Source organism: Misgurnus anguillicaudatus, chromosome 19 (assembly GCF_027580225.2).
Source record: "Misgurnus anguillicaudatus chromosome 19, ASM2758022v2, whole genome shotgun sequence".
NCBI lineage: Eukaryota > Metazoa > Chordata > Actinopteri > Cypriniformes > Cobitidae > Misgurnus > Misgurnus anguillicaudatus.
The window spans coordinates 41,370,193-41,392,726 of NC_073355.2; the positions used below are offsets into that span (position 1 = coordinate 41,370,193).

A 22,534-nucleotide genomic window follows, 5' to 3' on the forward strand; every position below is an offset into this window, starting at 1 on the left:
GAAACATTTTTTCAATGTCGCACATGAGAGCTACTTGGTGCTGTCTGAAGCGCAAGAGCACACCGGTTAGGTTGTTGATCATATCAGGCCCGTTCAGTAAATGCTCGTTAAGACAGGTACCCTTGTGCTTTGCGGAGCAGTCGAAGACTACGCGTAACCTCTCAGGTTTCTTTGGATGATAGATACCGTGGTGGGGTATGTACCATGTCTCTCCTGGCGGTCCATTATCATCAGTTTCTTCGGCATCACCTCTTTTGATGATGTCTCTCATGTATTCTATGTAGTCCGTTTTGTATTTTTCATCTTTCATTAATTTGCGTTTAAGCTGGTTTCAGCGAGTTGTCTGTTATCTGGCATTTGTGGTCTTTCTTTAAATGGTAATGGCATTTCAAAATGTCCATTTTCAGTCTGTTTTATGCCATGCTCGAGCTTCTGAAGGAATATTAAATCATCTTGTGACACAGTCCTTTCATTTCCGTCGATCTCCTTGAAATCTCTTTCCAGCGCACGTATTGCATCTGCTGGAGTGGAGGGAGGGATTTCTTTAACAGTGACTCGGTGACAGAGGCTGCTCGCCATGTCTGTTTCGCCGTCTGGTGTCGAGTTGCCAATTATGCTCCATCCCAAATCAGTGTGAATGGCAAAGGGCTCGTTTTCTTTGCCTAAGATTACTTGTTTTGGTGCAAGAGCTCTAGGACAACTATAACCTATGAGGAGACTTACTTCACCACTGAGAAGTGGAGGGATCTCATCTACTATCGGTAGCAAGTGACTCCACTGTTTGGCAGTTTCACAGGTAGGTATGTGTTCTCTGTTAGCAGGTATGTAATCCTTTGTGTATGCAGTGGGGAGCTTTATGACTGTGGCTGAGTTATAACCTCTCACTAAAAGATCAGATACCTTTCCACTGCTTACAACTGCATTTTTACCCATCATCGTAGTAAGTTTCAGCTTCACTGGACAAACATCTGCCTGCAGCTCATGCGTGACATCCTGATTGATGAAAACGGTGTCACTCTGTGTGTCCAGTAACGCATAGACCAGTTTTTCTTTGAGTGGGTTGGTGGTCGTCGAGAGCCACACTGGAACAATCATTGAAGTGCTGACTGACTGTTCAGATCTGGCAACGTTAAGTGACATGGCTGTTGCTGTTTCAGGTAAGTTACCTTGAGTTGCATTGATTGTGTTTACACGCGTTTCTCTTTGCAGACTGTTCCTGTAATTTTCATCATGAAGACACGTTGGGTGTCGCTTTGTGCAAGTTTCACAGGTGAGGCGGCGTTTGCAGTCCTTAGCGCTGTGTCCTTGTTTTAGACAACCATAACAAAGTCTATATTCTTTCACATATTTCCTTATGTTTTCTAGGGACATTTTCAAGAGGTCCGGGCACAGGTGAAGTTGATGGGTGCCTTGGCACATTGTGCATGGTGAGCCGTTAGGTATTTTTGTTATCATCTTTTTGTCATTTTGTACAGATGTATTTGTGTTAAATACACTTGCCTTGTTTCCTTTGATTTCCTTTGTGTACCTTTTGTCGCTGTTTGTTTCAGTGTAGCGAAGTGCATGAATGGAGGTGACGGGATTGCAGGCGACTTCGGCTTCTAGCGAGAGGAAAGAGGCAAAAGCGCTAAAACTTGGAAACTCTCCGCCCTCCAATAAAGTCTTTGTTACCTGCCTGTTCCATCTTGCGTTTATCCAGTCTGGTAGTTTGTGCAACAGTTTTTGGTTCTCTTCGCTGTCATTGAGTATTTGTAGACCCTTTACGTGAGGCATCGCGAGTAAGCATGCATTTATGAAATCTGCAAATGCTCTCAGTCCATCAGCATCTCTAGGCTGAACCTTAGGCCAGTTTGCTAGCCTTTCTCTAAATGCTTTCTGTATCACGAATGGCTGGCCGTACCTCTGATTCAATTTGTCCCAAGCGTCTTTGTATGCCTCCTCATCGTTTCTGAAAAAAGTCCCTTCAAGGCATTTTCGAGCTGGGCCCGTTACATATCTCTTTAAATAGTACAACTTATCTGCTGTTGAGATGCCCTGTTGTTCAATCAGTGATATGAACGTGGATTTCCATTCAATAAAGCTTAGTGATTCACCACTAAACACTGTTGGTTCTGGCGTGGGAAGTCTGTTCAGTTTAATGCTGTCCTGTATGGCTTGAGCTAGTTGAATGACATTAGGTGGAGTTGTCTGCGCAGGAGTGAAAGAAAGTGCTGATGTGGGCTGTTTGGGTATGAAGTATGGTTTCACCTGTTCACTTTTTATTGACTGTACATCATTCACCTGTGATAACTCTCTGTCATATGCTTCAAACCTAGCTCGAGCTGCCTTCACGTCCTTCTGTGCCTTTAAGCGTTCTAACTCAGATGTTTGAGCTGCCATTTGTTTCTTGTGCTCCTCTTCTAGAGCTTTTATCCTTTCCTGTTGTCTTAATTCCTCTAATACAGTCTCATATTCAGCCTCCTTTGCAGCTAGCTCAGCTGCTGCAGCGGCTCGTTGTGCTGTGAGCTGTGAAGCTGAGGACCGTTGGCTGCGATTTGATGCTGCGGTTGAGCCGTATATGGATTGGGCGTAATCGTGCTTTAAAAGTCCACGTAAACGAGTTCTTTCGCGCTCTGCATCAAATTCCTCATCAAGACCACTTAATCTTTCTAGAATTATCCTTACAATGTCATGAGTTATTGCATCACATGCATCAATCTTCCTCCTTATGTCAGATGATGGTGCCATTTGGTTCCTTATTTCTGAATATAACCTTAATAAATCATCTCTCCTTTGCTCTGTTATATCTGCAAGTTCTGACATCTCCTTGTCTGTGATATCTGATTTTAACATTTCTCTTGTTTCACGTACCTGTGTTTTCCATTGTTCATAAAGAGTTGTTAGTCTTTTTTCCCTTTTACTCATTTCTTCCCTTTGATATGTAATCATCTTTTCCGTTTGTACTTTAACTCTTTCAGAACGTCTTGGTAATTCTGATATGCTTTGAGCTTTGTTTTGAAGCTCTGTTAAAATTTGTTCCTTGCATGTGATTGAATCTTTAATGTTTTGTCTATCCTCACTTTCAGCTTCAAGTGAGTTCTTTAAATCTTGAATTTCTTGTTGTAAACTTGTGATCTGTTCATTTACATCCATTTGACTTACTGAAGCAGCCTGTGATCCTTCCATTTTGAGTGCTTTTAGTTGAACTGTTGTATTTTCTGACCAACTTCTGCCACCTGCTGGACGTCGCGGGTATTGCCGTTGAATCTCGTAACTACGTCATGCAGGCTGTAGCGGTGGTCAAGCTCTTACTGTAGCATCGGGTCAATATTGAGAAGGCCAGAACTGATGGTTAAATGATTTTTATTGCTCTCCGTGTCATCAACCAACGTAAGAGCTAAGTAAACAAATAAACCATGCATTACATTTCAACCGTAACACAGCTCTTTACATTAGTTTTAATCCGTGAACTTTAAGTTTCACATTTCACAATAACATTCATTAAGTAGTTCAAATATATGTTTTATAAACTTTACAAACCTTGTTCCCCAATTGACCGAAGCTAAAACCTTGTATTTTATCCGTGCTTTTTACGTTTTAACCGTGAACCCTTTAGACTTTCTTTCGTCTTTTTTTTCGCCGTTCTTCCAAACTGAATTACGTCACTACATATCCGGTTTCTGGGGTTGCCAAAATAAAAGCTCAATATTGTAAACATGAAACATTATAGCATAACTATAATTAAAATGCATAAAAGTAATAATTAAAGTGCATAAATACTCTGTTGGCTTTTACAGGGGACATATCATGAAAATCTGACTTTCCATGTCTCATGTGCTATAATTAGGTCCCCAGTGCTTCTATCAACCTTGAAAATGTATAAAAGAACGAACTAAAACTAAAACTTAGTTTTGGTAAACCATTCTCTGCAAGCATGTGAAAAAAATAGGTAATTGAAATCTGGCTCCCCTTGTGACGTCAGAATGGGATAATGACGCCCCTTAAAGGGATAGAAAATTCTGTCATCATTTACTCATCCTCATGTTGTTTTAAACCTGTATGAATTTCTATTTTCTGATGAACACAAAATATTTTTTTGATAAATGATGGTAAACACACAGCAGTAAGTGACCATAGACTTCCATACTAGGAATAAAAAAAAGATGGAATTTAATGGGGACCGTCACCTGTGTGCTTACCATCGTTTATCAAAACATCTTCTTAGTCATTTATCACAATACTTCCAAAATATTTTTTTCCTACTATGGAAGTCATTGGTCACTTCTGTGTACGGGCTCAGTCACACCAAAAGCGTTTATGGCAGTTGCAGGCGCCTTTTTTGAATGATATTCTATGGGCAGGGCGCGTTTGCGCGCTGTTTATGCGCGCCGAGCGCCTTGCGGTTTTCTGCCGCCTGCCGCGCACGCGTTTTTGAAGGAGCGCTGAGAGCGGAGGAGCGCCTGACGTCATTCGCGTCTTCCATTGTCCAATCGAATCAGGGGAGAGGCGGGCCTTACGTTGTAGTGAGTGAAGTTTACAGTTGCTTTAAAGAACCGGACTCCACTCGCTCACTCTCTCCTTCGTGTTTGTGCACCTCTCATCCTCAAACAAGGTCAGAGCAAGCGTCCTCTTTTTAAAGTTTCTGCTAATATGACAGTTAACAGCAAAAGAGCGCACGCTTCAATATTTGATTGACAAGACAGCTGACTCGGTGGTTGCTTAGCAATATGAAAAGCCGCGTCGCTCTGCTCTTTTTTTAAAAAGGCAGTGTGTCGCGCCTTGCGTTTGCAAGCGTTCAAGCGCTTTTGGTGTGACTGGCCCCTAAAACGGTGTCTCAATGTGGCATTGGAGCCATTGAGCATGTCCCCGCCCCTATCACAATCGCAATGCAAGGGAGGTTGTAGGCGGTATTTGCGGTTTTCCGTAGTGGACGTGGTTACGTCGTGTCCAGCGGGCACGCCCCCAGCGTTTGAGAGCAGAGAATCCTGCCTGTTTTTCCAAGATTTTGCTAACTTATTTTATTTAACGTTACTTGGTGTTTTTCTTCATTAACATTTAGCTGTGTGGTAATAACACACTTTTCAGTGGTGTGACAAACACATTTACGGACTTGAAAGGTTTACATTACAGTGTGCGCTAGCGCGGAGCTGAGAACCGCCCAGATCTCTCTCTCTCTCTCTCTCTCTCTCTCTTTCATCCCCCTCCCACCACAGATCCGGGAGCACAGTCACACAGACAGACACACGGTGAGTTTGTTTCATTCGTGTTGCGCTTAGGTACACCCCACAATAAAACACTGGGTGCGCGTGCTAAGGTAAGAACGGCATTCAGTTATCGGACAATTTTGTTACTTTCAAAATAATTGTCTTTTCATCTCTGGGTAAAAATACGCAGTCATCCATGATGTGTACTTGTTTTTATATTTAATGTTTGTCTTCGTAATTGTAAAAGGTGTTTAGATGTACACTTGAACAGAGAGAGAGTACACAGCGTATAGCTTTTGTCCAGCTTTGAGTTGAAAGTTGGGGTTCCTTCAAAACTTCCGTATGGACTCAACGCTGACTTTTTTTCCTTCTGTTTGTTTGGTTTAAGCCTTTGATGTAGTTTGACGAGAGCAATTGCATTTGTTACGACGAATGTAACGGTGTAGTTTGATTGTCAATGTAAAATGATAAACACAAAATGTGCGTCCGGTCTCTGTTCAGCTGGACATCTGCCAGGCGATCAATAGAGACAGATGAGTACCATGGTAACAAGAGACACTGTCCCTTAAAACAGCATTTGGCCCTCAGGCACGAATATATAATACAGTGATGTCAGATGAATGAAAGTTTGGTCATGGAGGCCCTCGAGTTCAACCAGCACCATGTAACAAACTTAACAACTGCATCTTATAGTAAATCTAACTTCCAGATTTAATGCAATGCAATACATTCTGCAGGGATAAATGTGCATTATATTATGATATTATGTCATCTATGACAATATACAATAAATATCTTAGTGGAAAAAATGTTTGTGCAACTCATGTAAGATGTCACATTCACCTTTATTATGGTGAAAATAAAATTCAGGGGGTTCCTCCCTGTTTGAAAAAATACATCTGCACAACATACAAAATGGTTATTAAGCTTACAGATTTCTGGCAAAGCTTTTGCAAAGAAAGAGCCCTTACAAAAATAAGCATGTTTTTTTGTGGTAAAACTGTAGTAACCATGTTTTTTTTTAGGTTTAATGATTAGCTACTATTAGCAAAACCATGATTTCACCACAGTACACATGTTTTTTTTTAACTCTAGTGAAACCATTGTTTATTTTCATAAGGGAAGGTCATATCAGACCATACCAATACAGGCGGTTTTGTCTCAGCCTGCCTGAAAAAATACTGATGTACTACCAAAACTCAACATACCAGCCAGCACTAACAACTTTATTAACTTTATGCACAAAAAACATGTTAGTTGAGCTGTAAAGTTTGTATTATTTTACAATTATTGCCTTTAAAGGGACAATTCACCCAAAAATAAAAATTCTGTCATCATTTCCTCATCCTCATGTGGTTCTAAACCTGTATAATTTTTTTTCCAATGAACACAAAAGAAGATATTTTGATATATGATGGTAAGCACACAGTTAATGGTAACCATTGACTTCCATAGTAGGAAAAACAAATATTATGGAATTCAATGGGAACTGTCACCTGTGTGCTTATCATATTTTATTAAAATATCATCATTATTATATATCACAATAGTGAAGAGCATGGGCGAAAGTACCATTTTCCGAAAAACTTAAAGGCGGGGTGCATGATCTCTGAAAGCCGGTGTTGATATTTAAGATCACCTAAACAAACACGCCCCTACCCCAATAGACTCTGGACCTTCTTTTGATAGACCCGTCCCACATATATGCAACCCAGGCAACGATGTGGTTAGTAGACACGCCCCTTACTGCTGATTGGCTACAAGTGTGTTTTGGTACTCTGCCCAACTTCCTTTCCTAAGTTTTTTTTTTAAATCAAGCACCCCGCCTTTAATTTTAAAAGATAATGTTGTAGACCATGGGTCTTCAACCGGGGGTCCGCGGCCCCCAGGGGGTCCGTGACGGAACTGCAGGGGGTCCGCCAAATGATTTTTAACAACAAGCTATTTTTTGGTTAAAACGTAAAATATATGTACAAAACATTACGTCCCCTTTAAGTTGTGCACGTGCGTGGCCGCATAGGTTTGAAGGCGCGCGTTCAGTTTAGCCAGCGGACCAAAATAAAATATCTAAAGATTATAAATGTCCACTCAGAATTCGGAAGCAGCAGTAGTGACAGAAAAGTCATCATAAAATAGGTAAATCGTATGTGTGTCTTTCTTTCTTTCTTTCAGAATGTCATTTTAGAATCAGTGCGACATGTTGTCTCATCTATATTTCTGAACTTGCACGGCTGTTTCACGCGGTTCAGTTTTAAAGCGCTAATTCAACAGGGAAATTACATCACACCGCGTCTGCATTTTAAACTGTGACAAAACTATCGCTCGCATTTAAAAATGAATGAAACGCGCGCCGTGATGGTGCTTTGTGCAAGATTTATAGTCAGGTTGAAATCCGCCTCTCAAAAAGTTTCCCCAAAGAGATGCGCTCGGACTCGTTGCATGTTGTTCTCCTGAGTCTGATATGAAGCTATGCAGAAAATAAACCTGCGTTACTCAAACTCGTGACAATGATGATACACGAGCAAGGCAACAGACTTCAAAATTATAAAGTAGCACAACGTTTATCCCCAGCAGAATAAAGAGCCTTTGTGCCATTCACCATGATCAGTCATCTTTATAAACTGAAAGCCCTTGTCCAATTCACAATAAAATGAAAATATATTACACTGCAAATACCTTAAAATAATATATTATTATTATTATTATATTAATATAAAAACTAAATCTAAAAAAAAATTATGCATGTTAATATAGTATGGCTGTGTGACAATATGGTTTGTTTCTATTTATAAAACAGTTCCAGTCCTTCATTCTGATTGGTCATCAGTTGTACCTTACTCCACTTTGCGTTGTGCCTAATACGAAAAGGCAGCCTCTCGTACCTTACTGCTTACTTAAATATCTCTGTTTTACACATTTAGTATTAGGGGGTCCCTGCTCCATGCCTCTCTCATCTAAGGGGTCCCCGGCCCAAAAAACGTTGAAGACCTCTGTTGTAGACAGAGAGATATTTTTTGCTGTGTGGTCTATCAATACCAGGTGGAATTTTAAACAAATGTAAAACGACTTCAGTATAATTTCACCTTGTCAGCAGGAACGAAAGTAACACACAGGTGGGTCAAAAGTAACATAACAGAACAAGATAGATTTTTTTTGTTATGCTTGTTATGATTAAATATACATGACTATGACCCCGTTAATATGTAACTGCAAACATATTTTGTCATTTATCTTTGCAAAAAATAATAAAAATCAAATTTCAGTTTCATCAAATGTTTCAAAAGCAACCCGACAGTGCAAACTTGAATTGTTGAATGTTTTTTAACAGTTTAAACACTATAAAATTAAATTAAATTAGAATAATATAAATTTTACACTTAATGCAACAGTATTCAGTCCCTCCAGAAAAACGTGATTGTGCGATCGCACGATTTATTGCATAATCAGCCAAAGTCTGCATATTTATTTGCATTTTTTCCAAATACGACGCACTTTCGCCGCATTAATTACAGATTTCCGCGCACAAAATATGCGGGGCTTGCCTGATTTCATGATCCCCGCATTTTCGTAGCAAAAAGTCACATATATATTAGCAGAAAGTTGAAAAATGTTGCATTTACTTCCCAAAAGCGCAGCCGTGTCCTCTGTTGCCATGGGAACGTTATGAAGTGACATGATTATGTGACGTGAACATCATTGCAGCTTTCGCAAATTTCGGCAGTTTTCGCAAGTTCCGCAATTTTCGCAAATTCCCGCAATTCCATCTCATAAATTGCATAAATATCCTGCATATTCCATCGCATTTTTTAAGAAAATGTGCCGCAAAATCGAGGATTTTTGCCCGCAACAATCACAAAAAAACTCTGTGTTTTTCTGGAAGGACTGAGTATTAGCAGCAGGACAAAAGTAACAAGTGTTACTTTCGTCCCGACAGGAAGTCCTGACATTTAAACCCGATTTACTTTTATTTTGAAACTTCCGAGAAGACAAACTTTAGGAGGTGTTAAGGGCTCGTTATAGTCGTGCGTAGGTCCTATGGCGTAGCAGCGACGGCGTAGGTTCCGCTTCGGTTTTCATTTATACTTTTGCGTCATCGTCGTGCAAACACACGCGCGACCGCTGGTAGGCAGTATCCACGCGTGTAACCACAGTAGCAGCACAAACGTGAAAGAAGAAGAGGCTTAGCAAGTAAACCCACAAACGAAGAAGAAACAGCAACTTATTGTGTATAATTTGAGAAGGCCAGCAATGATGGAAGTAAATAAACAGCGACTTTTGATGCAGTTTGAGTTAAATCACTCCTCAACTTGGCTCATCTTTGTTTTCACCGTCACAAACGGAAATACCTATGGCGCAGTTTTTTTACCTGACGGGAGGGGTTCTGGTGGACCAATCACAGCGCTTGCGGTCCGCGTAGAGCCGATGCGCTGTTAGAAATTTTGTGAGGTGCGCGTCAGGCTACGCAGAGCTACGCACAGGCTACGGATAGCTTACGCCGTAGCTACGGTGTAGGACCTACGCACGACTATAAATCGCCCTTTACAGCACTAAATAACCTGTAGATTGATCAGTACATGAAACCAGAAACACAACAGAAAAAATACGCTTTAGGAATTCACTTATGGTTGAAAACAGCTTTTCAGACCTACACACGCAAAACGGTAAGGAAATAAAGCGATATTTTTCAGCTCTGTCAAGGGTTGCGTGGTAAAGAAGCGGTCATAGTTTGGAATGCAAATGTTATCAGGGCTCAGAGAAAATCGCTTCGTTTCGCCCCGCGTTACTTTCGCCCCGGTTCCCCCTACTTTAATACTATTTCTTTATCCTACTATGGAAGTCAATGGTTTCCACCAGCTGTTCAAAATTATAAAAATTTCTTCTTTTGTGTTCACCAGAAAAAAAATAATTAAAACAGGTCTAAAACAACATGAGGGTGAGTAAATGATGACAGAATTTTCATTTTTGGGTGAACTATCCCTTTAACCTGACTAATAACGTATATAAAAAAGTTTTTTTCTTTTCGTTGCTATAACTATAGTTATATGCTCTCTCATTTGTATGTCACTTAAAAGCGTCTGCTAAATTAATAATGTAAATGTATTGTTTGGTATGTAAACCATTATTGTTGCTTGCAATAAAACCATCATGCATGTTTGGTTGAGAAGTTTTATTGTATGCCCACATTTGATTCTATGCAAAAACCTGAAAGGTGAATGGGGGTGAAGGGTCCTGTACAGTCCCAATACAGTTATTGATTTGGTTCTACTGCTGAATGATCCTTGAAACTCCTCGGTTGAGACCCGGTTGGTCTTGCTAATGGATACAGATTCGTGCTGAGAGCTTTTTGCTATAAAGTCATTAAATCACGCTTTTAAATGTATGGGTATATCTGCATTGGCAGATGTTTTTCACTATATTTGTTTTGTGATTTCATCAGGACACACATCTGATCCGTGTTGTTTTTTGATTAGTCTATTTCTCTTAATGTATTTGACTTAAATTATTCCATCAGTTTTGTGAATCCTCCCAATGCTCAACGTGTGACAACTTTTCAGGGACTTAAGAAGTGGTTTAGGGTATTAGCGATGTGGAGTTTCATTTTGGGTGATCTATTCATGTCATGCAATTATCTTCTTAAGATCGTTATTTCAAAACAAGTGTTTCATACCCAACTATTTTGCAACCCTTCAACAGTTACCAAAACAAGCAGAGCTTAGAGAAAGCAGACGGTACTTAACCCAATCACATTATGAAATGAGCTTCTCTCAGTGTGTAAAGGGTACACATCACAGTACTTCATTGCCATCATTCTAACCTGTACCGCCCTCCACCAATTTCAAACTTCCCCTTCTGAATGACTGTTGCAAGAGTGAGTTCAAAGAGATGCTATTGAAACGAGTGCACTCGTGTACTTTAGACAATAATAGCTGCTGTAGGCAGTCAGCCTCTTTGTTGTAAGATCTCCACCACTGGAGAGGAGTCGTGCTTATGGCCTTTTTAATGGGTCTGCACGCTTTGTTCATTGCCTCGTCTCTATGGAGATTGTCTCCATCAGAAGACAGCTGCAGGGCATGCGGGTCTGATAGATCAGTCGGCCAGTGGAGAGGTTTTATTTTCATTCCCCTGAGTTTAGCTGATAGTTCGGCTTCTTCTCTCTGTGAAGATGACAGGTCTCGAAGATTTTGCTCCGAGGGTAATCGAATATCTATTTAACAAAAACCTAAAACATGTAATGCAACCACGTAACCCTGCTTCTGTTGTATGGTGCATTTCTGCGCAAATGGACTGAAATTTAAAGGTTTCGCAAGTGACGGCAGTGCACAGGACTTTCGTTCCTCTTTTCATTGTATTTCCAAGTAGAAATAATTTTCAAGTTGAAAGAAATGTGACTTTATTATATTTTGAAAATCTGAATAAGGAAAATATGTAATGTGTCAACTGGCTGATTTATTTTGTATTCATACTTCTGCTCTTTCTTCCAGATGGCGACAGTGACCGACTCGCGTTTGCAGCCGTCACAGAAAGACGCGGCCGACCAAAACTTCGACTACATGTTCAAACTCCTCATCATCGGCAACAGCAGCGTCGGTAAAACCAGCTTTCTGTTTCGCTACGCGGACGATACGTTCACCTCGGCCTTCGTCAGCACAGTGGGCATCGACTTTAAAGTTAAAACTGTTTTTCGCAACAACAAGAGGATCAAGCTTCAAATCTGGGTATGTATGGCTATATACAGTGTTCAAATTGGGGAGGACTAAGGTGGTCCCGGACCTGTATGAGCATTGAGGGACCCTCTATAAAGCACAAACATATAAATTAGGGGGATCTCCTGATATTTATTAAAATGAAAATACTACATGAAATTAAAATTGTCGTGCTGCGCTGCCAGAAAGCAATACTGTCCATTTATTTTTCCCAATTTCGCAATAAACTAATCCAAAAGATTTCTGTCTGAAATAAACTCTTAATGGGACTCTCCACTTTTTCTGAAAATATGCTCATTTTCCAGCTCCACTAGAGTTAAACATGTGATTTTTACCGTATTGGAATCCATTCAGCTGATCTCCGGGTCTGGCGCTAGCACTTTTAGCATAGCTTAGCGTAATTCATTGAATCTGATTAGACCGTTTAGCATCGTGCTCAAAAAAACCTCAAAGAGTTTTAATATTTTTCCTATTTAAAACTTGACTCTTCTGTAGTTACATCGTGTACTAAGACTGACAGAAAATTAAAAGTTGCGATTTTCTAAGCAGATATGGCTAGGAACTGTACTCTCATTCTGGCGTAATAATCAAGGACTTTGCTGCTGTGGCATGGTTGCATGAGGCGCAGTGATATTACGCAATGCCCGAAAATAGTCCCCTGCTTTTGAAAGTTACTAAGGGGACTATTTTCGGCTGCTGCGTAATATCTTCAAAAAAAAAAAAAATCCCTTTAAGTGAGCCTCATGTTTTTTTTTTGAGGAGGTGGAATTGATAGACTAGTCAATGTCTTTGCATGTTGATGATTTTCACCTCGTTGACTGTAAGAAGCTTTAGTTATTATTTTTAGTAATCTTTACCGTGGGTTCACACCAGCCGTGTTTGAGGTGTCAAAATCAGGTCTACCGTGCCTAGTTTGCTGCTTGAAAAATGTGAGTTTACTTGCTTTATTTGCGTGTGAAAGCCGCGCATGAAATTCTAGTCATCGAGACATTAATGCGGAAATTCGCGTCATGGGAGGGGCTTCTGTGAGACTGCTCACTTCCTGTAATCACCTCACTACTAGAGCAAGCTCCTGATTGGTTAGCGTGGTGTGTTTTTCCGGCAAAGTTCACATTTTTCAACTTGCGCGTTTACCGCGGCAACGCTCAATTTGCGCCATTCTAGACGCACGAATGAGGCGGAATCGAGTCTACCGTGCCACGCTAAACGCCTTATTTGCGTCGCGAGACCTCCAGACACACGTAAATGCGTCTTCACATTGACTTTACATTGAAATCGCTTGACGCCTCTACCACGGCTGGTGTGAACGCAGCATTAGGGTTAGGGGCTTAAAAAAAAATCTCTAACTATTATTTCACGCTAATTTGAGGGGTAAAATGGTTAGGGTTTAAGTTAAGGGTAATTTGGAGTTTCTTTGATTAAAACGTTGACTAAGGAACAATAAAAAATGTTGATCTAGGACAGGGATGGGCAACTTCGGTCCTGGAGGGCCGGTGTCCTGCAGAGTTTAGCTCCAACTTGCCTCAGCACACCTGCCTAAAAGTTTCTAGTATGCCTAGTAAGATCTTAACTGGCTGCTTCAGGTGTGTTTATTTATGGTTGGAGCTAAACTCTGCAGGACACCGGCCCTCCAGGACCGAAGTTGCCCATCCCTGATCTAGGATCACATCTTACTTCTGCGACCCTATAATGGTGGAAGGGCATAGCTTAAGGACCCCAATAATCTTTGACATAATTCGAACACTGGCTATATATGCTCATTTGAAGTCTATAAGCAATAGAAGTACCAGACAGCAGACAACTTCGTGCCAGATCCGCGCCGAAGTTAGCAACTCCGGGCCGGATGCACACCGGATCTACACCGGAGTCGTCTGCTGTCTGGCTTACCATTGTTTGGTTGACTCATTTGGGCAAATTGAGCTGGGATAGCCATGATGTATTCGCAATGAATGGACCCCACTGTTTTGTGCTGTTGCGTTTTTGTAGTGAATGATCTGATGAATGAATGGCTGTAGTCCCAGAATAAAATGCATTACATATCGTAACATATATCAGTGCCATTGTTTTGTCTCAAGATGAACACCAGTATTGTTTGTTTTGCAAGGTATGTTTGTAAAAACTACTTAAATGTCCTAATATAACTAAGGCCTAGACCTGGATTAATTTAAACCCTGTCTGGAAAACATCAACAAAGAAAGATGCCTTTTGTTACTCAAACCTGTTCATTTTAATATTCACAATAACTCAGTCTAAATGCGTTTAACTTTTGCAATGTTTTTACATCCAGTTTTTACCTGTCCATGCAGGTGGCAATGAAATGTGTATTAGGTTTTTCTAGGTATGCCAAAATATTTGATCCTTCCTATAATCAAAACTGGAAATGTCTTTGAAATTCATTGGTTAAAAGGTGTGACGGCCTGATGTTAGATATTATGAGTAAGATATTCAAAAGAAGGGATGCATTGTTCATTATTTACTGAATGGCTTAAAGGATAAAGCTCGGTGTTGTAATTTCATTACATTTGGCTTATGAGCAAACAATAGCTCAGAGATCCTTAATGCTCGTATTTAGCTTTGTTTATATGCAAGCTTTAGACTTTAAGTGTTAACCCGAGTTACATGACTAACACCATAATTATCACCCACAGATGGGTGTGTAGATGCCATGTAGTGTTGGTTTGTTGACAGCTGAGTCAATTCAGGAGGATTATACACTACAAAGTTTTCTGGGGTTAAGCATTCACAATCTTTACATATTAAGAAATGAAGCACATCAAATTTCTGGATCAGGGGATTTCATTCTGAGTGGTTTGCAATGCCTGGTGCACTTTGCATAACACACAGCCCAATAGTGTATATTGCTGAACTAATAAGAGTAGTGCTGTATTACAGTATGTGATTGCTTTTGCATGTGCCACTCAACTATTAAATGGCTTTTAGAGCTCTGTAGATGTGAAACGGATGTCTTAATGTGAGATGTGGCTCTGATCCAGGGTCAGAAAGGTTTATTGTTTGTGTGTTAGATCCTGCCAGTACTCCGATCAGAGCGGTTAAAAGCTCCTCTGGCCACGTAGGACTTCTGCGTACATCAGCGTTTGGCTGTTTGTCAAACCCCAGACCTTGCTTTCATAACCTGAGCTTTGTCGGGCTTTCTTCAACAATCTTAATGTTTGTTATATTTCATATAGATTTTACATTTTTATACATTGTGAGATGATTATTATTTTCCATATCTAAACTAACTAGGTATGAACAAAAGTTTTATTTTCTGCCAAGGATCTGTAAAAGCAAGATGGAAGAAAACCCCTCATACGGCAAAAAAATTAATTTATTTGGCCAAATTTTTTTTTAATAAATGCTAAATACATTACATAAAAAGTATATCTTAATAAAATATATTTTTGAATTTGAAAATATTCGTTTTAAACTTTTTATTAAAGATATTGCGGAGGATTTTCTATTTCCGGGTGGATCATCAAGACTATTGGTCCTCCTAGTTGTCAATCAGGAGTGTTGCGCAATTGCTTTTTTTTAAAAGTGGAGAAGGTGGTTCTTTTCTAAAATTCGAGAAAATCCTCCGCTATACCTTTAACATATTTCAGGGGCAACAAATACATTTCTAATTTTACAACCCATGGCAAACAAATATTTATTCTGACCACGATATAAAAGTTTAATTCAAATTTATAAAGTATTATTATTCGATATATAAAGTATAAAATGTATAAGTATGTATAAATATAAAATAAATTATAAGTATATTTTTGCAGTTTAAAATATATTTATTTATTTTTTATTATGTATTACATACAAGTTTGTGACATGCCAAGTTTTTCTTCCAATGTGATGTGAATATAAATGCTTTAAAATATATTTATTTTTAAAATATATTTCAAAATATACAAAAATTCCAAAAAATATATTGGTGAAAAATAAATTTTTGTGAACATATTTCAAAATATATTTCAGCAAATGTATTTTTTTTTAAATATATTTAAAATTATATTTGAAAATAAATATTTTTTGCTGTGTGGGCCTGGACAAATATAAATATTTTTTTATAACTGCACTTTTTAAAAAAACTGCATATACTAATAAAATTAAATATTTTTAGATTGACTTTTTTTGTGCAAAGACGTACTTTTGAATGGTTGTGAATAGAGAATGATGTTGCTGCAGGCAGCACAAGCCAGCAGGTGGTAACTAACCCATGCTAACTAGACAAACTATTACCCTCTTGTTTCTTTCTTGTTCCATACTGTGTTGCAAAGTAATTTTAAATTCATTTTGTGCAAGCAAACATTTTGCCTGCATAATGAATAAAATTAAATAACAACGTTACCTTTATTTTTATTTATAACATTTATTTTTGTATATGTTTTTATTTACGTGTCTGTGTACTGGAGCTCATCTCTGCTGTCTAACAGACATGCCAGGCTTTAATGTAACATGTGTAAACATGAGTGAGCCGGCGGTTACCCAAGCAACACATTATCTCCTCCCTCTGATGATGGGATGGCTCCTTATGCAAATAGAATTGGCCAACAAGTGCAGCCCATAGTTGCTGTGCCAACCCAGACCAACAGACTGTAGACTTATTTGATCTTTATTACATAATGCTAGTTTTTGTCTCAAAAAATGCATTATTTTGATTCAAAACATAATAAAGTTTCAGCTATAAAATATCTTAAATAATTAAATTTAATAGCATTAGCGTTTTCGACTATTTACTTATGAACATATCAAAGAAATAAAAGCAGAAAAGTGCAGGGAAATCATTCGCAACACACTGTACATTTATTGTAGTAGTGTTTTTGAGTAATGAACTAAAAACAATGTGTGCCACCTGCTGGTTATCTTAAATAATTACACCTTACAACTCATAGGGGAAGTTTAAACACTGTATATTGTTGTAATGTCCATAATTGGGATGATTTCAATAATGTTGTTCAGGACACGGCCGGGCAAGAGCGTTACAGAACCATCACTACAGCGTACTACAGAGGAGCCATGGGTTTCCTGCTGATGTATGACATCGCAAACCAGGACTCTTTCAGTGCTGTCCAGGACTGGTGAGTTACACATGCATGTCTGCTTTCTTTGGTATGTGTGTGTTGAGTATATTTAATGTTTGCTTATTTAATGCATTGCTGTCAGGGCCACCCAGATCAGGACATACTCTTGGGATAACGCGCAGGTAATTCTGGTGGGCAACAAATGTGACCTTGAAGACGACAGACTCGTACCGACTGAAGATGGACAGAGGCTGGCTGATGACCTCGGTGAGAATACTGTATACGCTAGTGCACACAGCTACTTTACTGTATCTTTATTCATTTTTGGGGAAAAGTGGAAATGATAGTGTAACAGGTATGTGAAATGTCTCAAGCTGGATTCGAACTTAACCTGCTTGCACAAGCATCATGGCTTAGTGTGCCAGAGTATGTGTGTAAAGTATATTGCTTTGTGCAAAACAATGTAAAGATCTGTTTCGTTACTTTGTTCATGCAGATAAGCCAACGTGTGCAAAAATGTGTACAGTCTTATCCAAACTAAACAATATAGACAGATAGACAGACAGGCAGGTAGGCAGAGATTGATGGATTGATAGATAGATGGACAGACATACAGACAGACAGATGGACAGATAGATGGGCGGACAGACGGACAGACAGACAGATGGATGGATGGATACTATAGATAGATACTGTAGATGGATGGATGGATAAATGGGCAGAGAGATGGACACATAGACGGGGGTACGGACCGACAGAACGATGGATGGATGGATAGATAGATACTGTAAAAGGATGGATGGATGGGTAGACAGATGGGCGGACAGACAGATAGATGGATGGATGGATGGATGGACAGACAGATGGGTGGATGAATGTATGGATAGATAGATAGATAGACGGGTAGATAGACGGATAGATGGTTAGACGGATAGATAGACGGATGGATAGACGGATAGATGGATAGATAGACGGATAGATGAATAGATATATTGGTAGATTGATAGATAGACGGATAAATAGATAAACGGATAGATAGATAGATAGATAGATAGATAGATAGATAGATAGATAGATAGATAGATAGATAGATAGATAGATAGATAGATAGATAGATAGATAGACAGATAGACAGATCTGTTTCGTTACTTTGTTTTAGTTATCCAAACTAAACAATATAGATAGATAGACAGACAGACAGGCAGGCAGAGATTGATGGATTGATAGATAGATGGACAGACAGACAGATGGATGAATGGATACTATAGATAGATACTGTAGATGGATGGATGGATAAATGGGCAGAGAGATGGACAGATAGACGGGGGAACGGACCGACAGACCGATGGATGGATGGATGGATGGATGGATGGATAGATAGATAGATACTGTAAAAGGATGGATGGATGGATGGATGGATGGGTAGACAGATGGGCGGACAGACAGATAGATAGATGGATGGATGGATGGACAGACAGATGGGTGGATGGATGGATGGATGGATGGATGGATAGATAGATGGATGGATAGATAGATAGATAGATGGATGGATAGATAGATAGATAGATAGATAGATAGATAGATAGATAGATAGATAGATAGATACATAGATAGATAGATAGATAGATAGATAGATAGATAGATAGATAGATAGATAGATAGATACTGTAAATGGATTGATGGATGGGTAGACAGATGGGCGGACAGGAGAGATGGACAGATAGACGGGGGAACGGACCGACAGACCGATGGATGGATGGATGGATGGATGGATGGATAGATAGATACTGTAAAAGGATGGATGGATGGATGGATGGATGGATGGATGGATGGGTAGACAGATGGGCGGACAGACAGATAGATAGATGGATGGATGGATGGACAGACAGATGGGTGGATGGATGGATGGATGGATGGATAGATAGATGGATGGATAGATAGATAGATAGATAGATAGATAGATAGATAGATAGATAGATAGATAGATAGATAGATAGATAGATAGATAGATAGATACTGTAAATGGATTGATGGATGGGTAGACAGATGGGCGGACAGGAGAGATGGACAGATAGACGGGGGAATGGACCGACAGACCGATGGATGGATGGATGGATGGATGGATAGATAGATACTGTAAAAGGATGGATGGATGGGTAGACAGATGGGCGGACAGACAGATAGATAGATGGATGGATGGATGGACAGACAGATGGGTGGATGAATGGATGGATGGATAGATAGATAGATAGATACTGTAAATGGATGGATTGAATGGATGGATGGGTAGACAGATGGGGGGACAGGACAGACAGATAGATAGATGGGCAGACAGATAGCTACATGGACAGATGGCTGGAGAGATGGACAGATAGACCGGGGAATGGACCGACAGACCGATGGATGGATGGATGGATGGATGGATGGATGGATGGATGGATGGATGGATAGATAGATAGATACTGTAAAAGGATGAATGGATGGGTAGACAGATGGGCGGACAGACAGACAGACAGACAGACAGACAGACAGACAGACAGACAGACAGACAGACAGATAGATAGATACTGTAAATGCATGGATGGATGGGTAGACAGATGGGCGGACAGGAGAGATGGACAGATAGACGGGGGAATGGACCGACAGACCGATGGATGGATGGATGGACGGACGGATAGACAGACGGATAGACGGACAGACAGACAGACAGATAGATAGATGGATGGATGGATGGATGGATGGATGGATGGATGGATGGATGGATGGATGGATGGATGGATGGATGGATGGATGGATGGATGGATGGATGGATGGATGGATGGATGGATGGATGGATAGATAGATAGATAGATACTGTAAATGGATGGATGGATGGATGGATGGGTAGACTGATGGGCGGACAGGACAGACAGATAGATAGATGGACAGACAGATGGGCAGGCAGATAGCTACATGGACAGACAGATGGATGGATGGATGGATGGATGGATGGATGGATGGATGGACAGACGGATAGATAGACGGATAGATAGACAGACAGACAGACAGACAGTTGGACAGACAGATAGATGGACAGACAGATGGGCAGGCAGATAGCTACATGGACAGATGGATGGATAGATGGATGGATGGATGGACGGACGGATAGATAGACGGATAGATAGACAGATAGATAGACAGATAGATTGACAGATAGATTGACAGACAGATAGATGAACAGCGATAGACAGACAGGTGGAGATAGACTGATGGATAGATAAATGGGCAGATAGATGGATGGGCCGACAGAGTGACAGACAGACAGATAGATGAGTGGACGGACAGACACACAGATAGACAGACGGACGGACAGACGGACGGATGGATGGATGGATAGATAGGCGGGCAGATAGACGGACAGATAGCCAGGCAGACAGATCAATTTAATCTTGGATTATTTCTTTTATGGCAGTGAGTTATGCAATGGGAAGCATCATTCAGTTTTTGTATCGTAGTTTAATGTAGTCTAAAATAAATACATTATCACTGAATGATAGATTCATGTTAAACCTTAATGATATGTTTTAATATTTTTTCCTGCCATTTTTTAGGTTTCCAGTTTTTTGAGGCCAGCGCCAAGGACAACATCAACGTGAAGCAGGTTTTTGAGCGCCTGGTAGACGTGATCTGTGAGAAGATGAATGAAAGTTTGGATAGAGAGGTTTCAGCATCTAACAACAAAGACTCAAGTCTGCAGGATGCGTCCTCACAGGAACACAGTGGCTGCGCCTGCTAAAAACACTCACCATACAGAGAACTACACTTCATCACTGCTATATGGAAACATCTTTGCTATTTCACTTTAACTTGAACAGTACACGCTCGGAGAGATCGCTCCAGGTCCTACAGCAGTCAGTACAGGTATGAAGAACGCTAAACTACAGACGCTCCTCAAAAATCATAAACTGTGACGTTGCTTTAAAAAGCGGAGATGTTATGGATTGGATAAATGGATCTTGTGGCACTGACACACTAACATTGACGCACACACACTCAGAGACGACTGAAGAAATGAATTAATATTTCATTGTTCCTGACAAGTAGGCTTGTTTAAAGATAAAGGTGCTGGTCTCCAATAGTCTGATCTTTCTTAAAGGGTCTTTGTGGTTTTAGTTCATCTTATCATCACCTCACTCGTAACGTCCTCGGCAGTCAGCTACTGTATTGTCCATCACATGTCTTTCTAGGTCACATGTCTATCTATCTAGGTCCGTCACATGTCTATCTGCTTTAAAGGACAGAGCTAACAGTGAGTTTGGTGGCATTGTTGAGATAAACGCACTGTTAAAATCTGATATGTGAGCACAGGCACTATTGTCTTAAACACACACATGCACGAGATAAAGTTCATTATTTGACATTATTTCACAGGTCATTATTTGAACACTGTTAGAAAGAATGGTCAAAATATGTGCCCCAGTGACACCTTTTAAAAAGGTCCCTTGTATGTAGACGTTTGGCATTTTTCGTAACGGCACTGCCCCAGTGACAGCTGGAGGACATATTTTAACCATTATCTCTTTCTGAACTTAAATCATTGTGCCTTATTTATAAAACACAAGATAAAAACCCGGTGGAAAAAAGCATTCTTATATAATTGAGCAATTTATTAATAAACTCTTGCGCTTTTGGTTGCGTTTTACACAGAAATGAGGCGCATTGTGTGACTTATTACTGCACTGTAAAAAAATACCTGTTGCACTTAAACTTTTAAGTTTAGTTAACTTGAATTTACAATCAAGACTTTGACTAGTGAGGAGTTTTTATAAATGATAAAAAATTAATTTAAATTAGCTTAAGTTATTTCAACTTGATTTTTGTCATTTATAGAAACTCCTCACTAAGTTGATTAAAACTTAAAATTGTAAGTCTAACAAGGAATGTTTACAGTGTGTACGGCTTTGCCAGTATGTGCACTGTAAAAAAGTTTCAACCTAAAAAAGCAAGATCATACTGTCTTTAAATTTTGAGTTAATTCAACTTAAAAATATTAGTTGACACGTTTTTATTTAACTTATATATTACTCTAAACTTTAATTCACTTTCTACAGTCTTAAAGGTTGAGATGTTATGGATTTATATCTGAAGTCTTATGGACTGTGGCTTGTCAAGTCTATTTCAGCACTGGATATTTCAAAAGTTCACAGATGGTTTGGTCTTTCACATAATGACAGTTTAGTCTCCTATCATCTTTTACACTCAGTTTCATTTGTAGAAGTACCTCTCATGTACAGTATGAAATGTATGACGATTTTGTATAATAAAATATCGAAACGGTTTAAAATTGATATCTCAGATTTGAAATTATTTGTCCTTGCACTATATATTTTTGTTTGTTTGTTCATGTCTTACTGTATCTTCAACATTTACTGTGAAAATTGGCACAGTTACCTTATGGGGTCAATGGACGAATCTCACATTTTAACCGGAAGCGAAAGAAAATAACTTTTATTTTGTTTTAGATCAATTCAGAGTACTCAAAACTTTAGTTGACATAAAGAGTATTTTAAATTTACAATTAATCCAAACTTAAAAGTTTACATAAAATATTATGTCATATAGACGGTTTCATCGGACGCACGTGATACACGTC

The 22,534-nt window shown here is 39.5% G+C and overlaps 2 protein-coding genes across 3 annotated transcripts; one reads left to right on the forward strand and one right to left on the reverse strand.

Moving 5' to 3' along the window:
- Positions 1-309: 309 nt before the first annotated feature.
- LOC141350854 (uncharacterized) lies at positions 310-3,708 on the reverse strand. Its single transcript, XM_073856689.1, has 2 exons — positions 3,520-3,708; positions 310-3,376 (listed from the first exon to the last, which is right to left on the reverse strand). The coding sequence occupies exon 2, from the start codon at positions 3,163-3,165 to the stop codon at positions 310-312; it is 2,856 nt and encodes a 951-aa protein (XP_073712790.1). The 5' UTR covers positions 3,166-3,376; positions 3,520-3,708.
- A 1,374-nt stretch (positions 3,709-5,082) lies between these two features.
- Positions 5,083-22,231, forward strand: LOC129421610 (ras-related protein Rab-3D). Of its 2 annotated transcripts, none has more exons than XM_055177228.2 (5): positions 5,083-5,225; positions 11,666-11,899; positions 16,841-16,959; positions 17,045-17,169; positions 20,493-22,231. In XM_055177228.2, exons 2-5 carry the CDS (start codon positions 11,666-11,668, stop codon positions 20,675-20,677), a joined length of 663 nt encoding a protein of 220 aa, XP_055033203.1. In that variant the 5' UTR covers positions 5,083-5,225; the 3' UTR covers positions 20,678-22,231. The 2 variants fall into 2 exon arrangements, with proteins under 2 accessions (XP_055033203.1, XP_055033202.1); XM_055177227.2 differs by having other exon boundaries at positions 5,174-5,293.
- Positions 22,232-22,534: the final 303 nt, after the last annotated feature.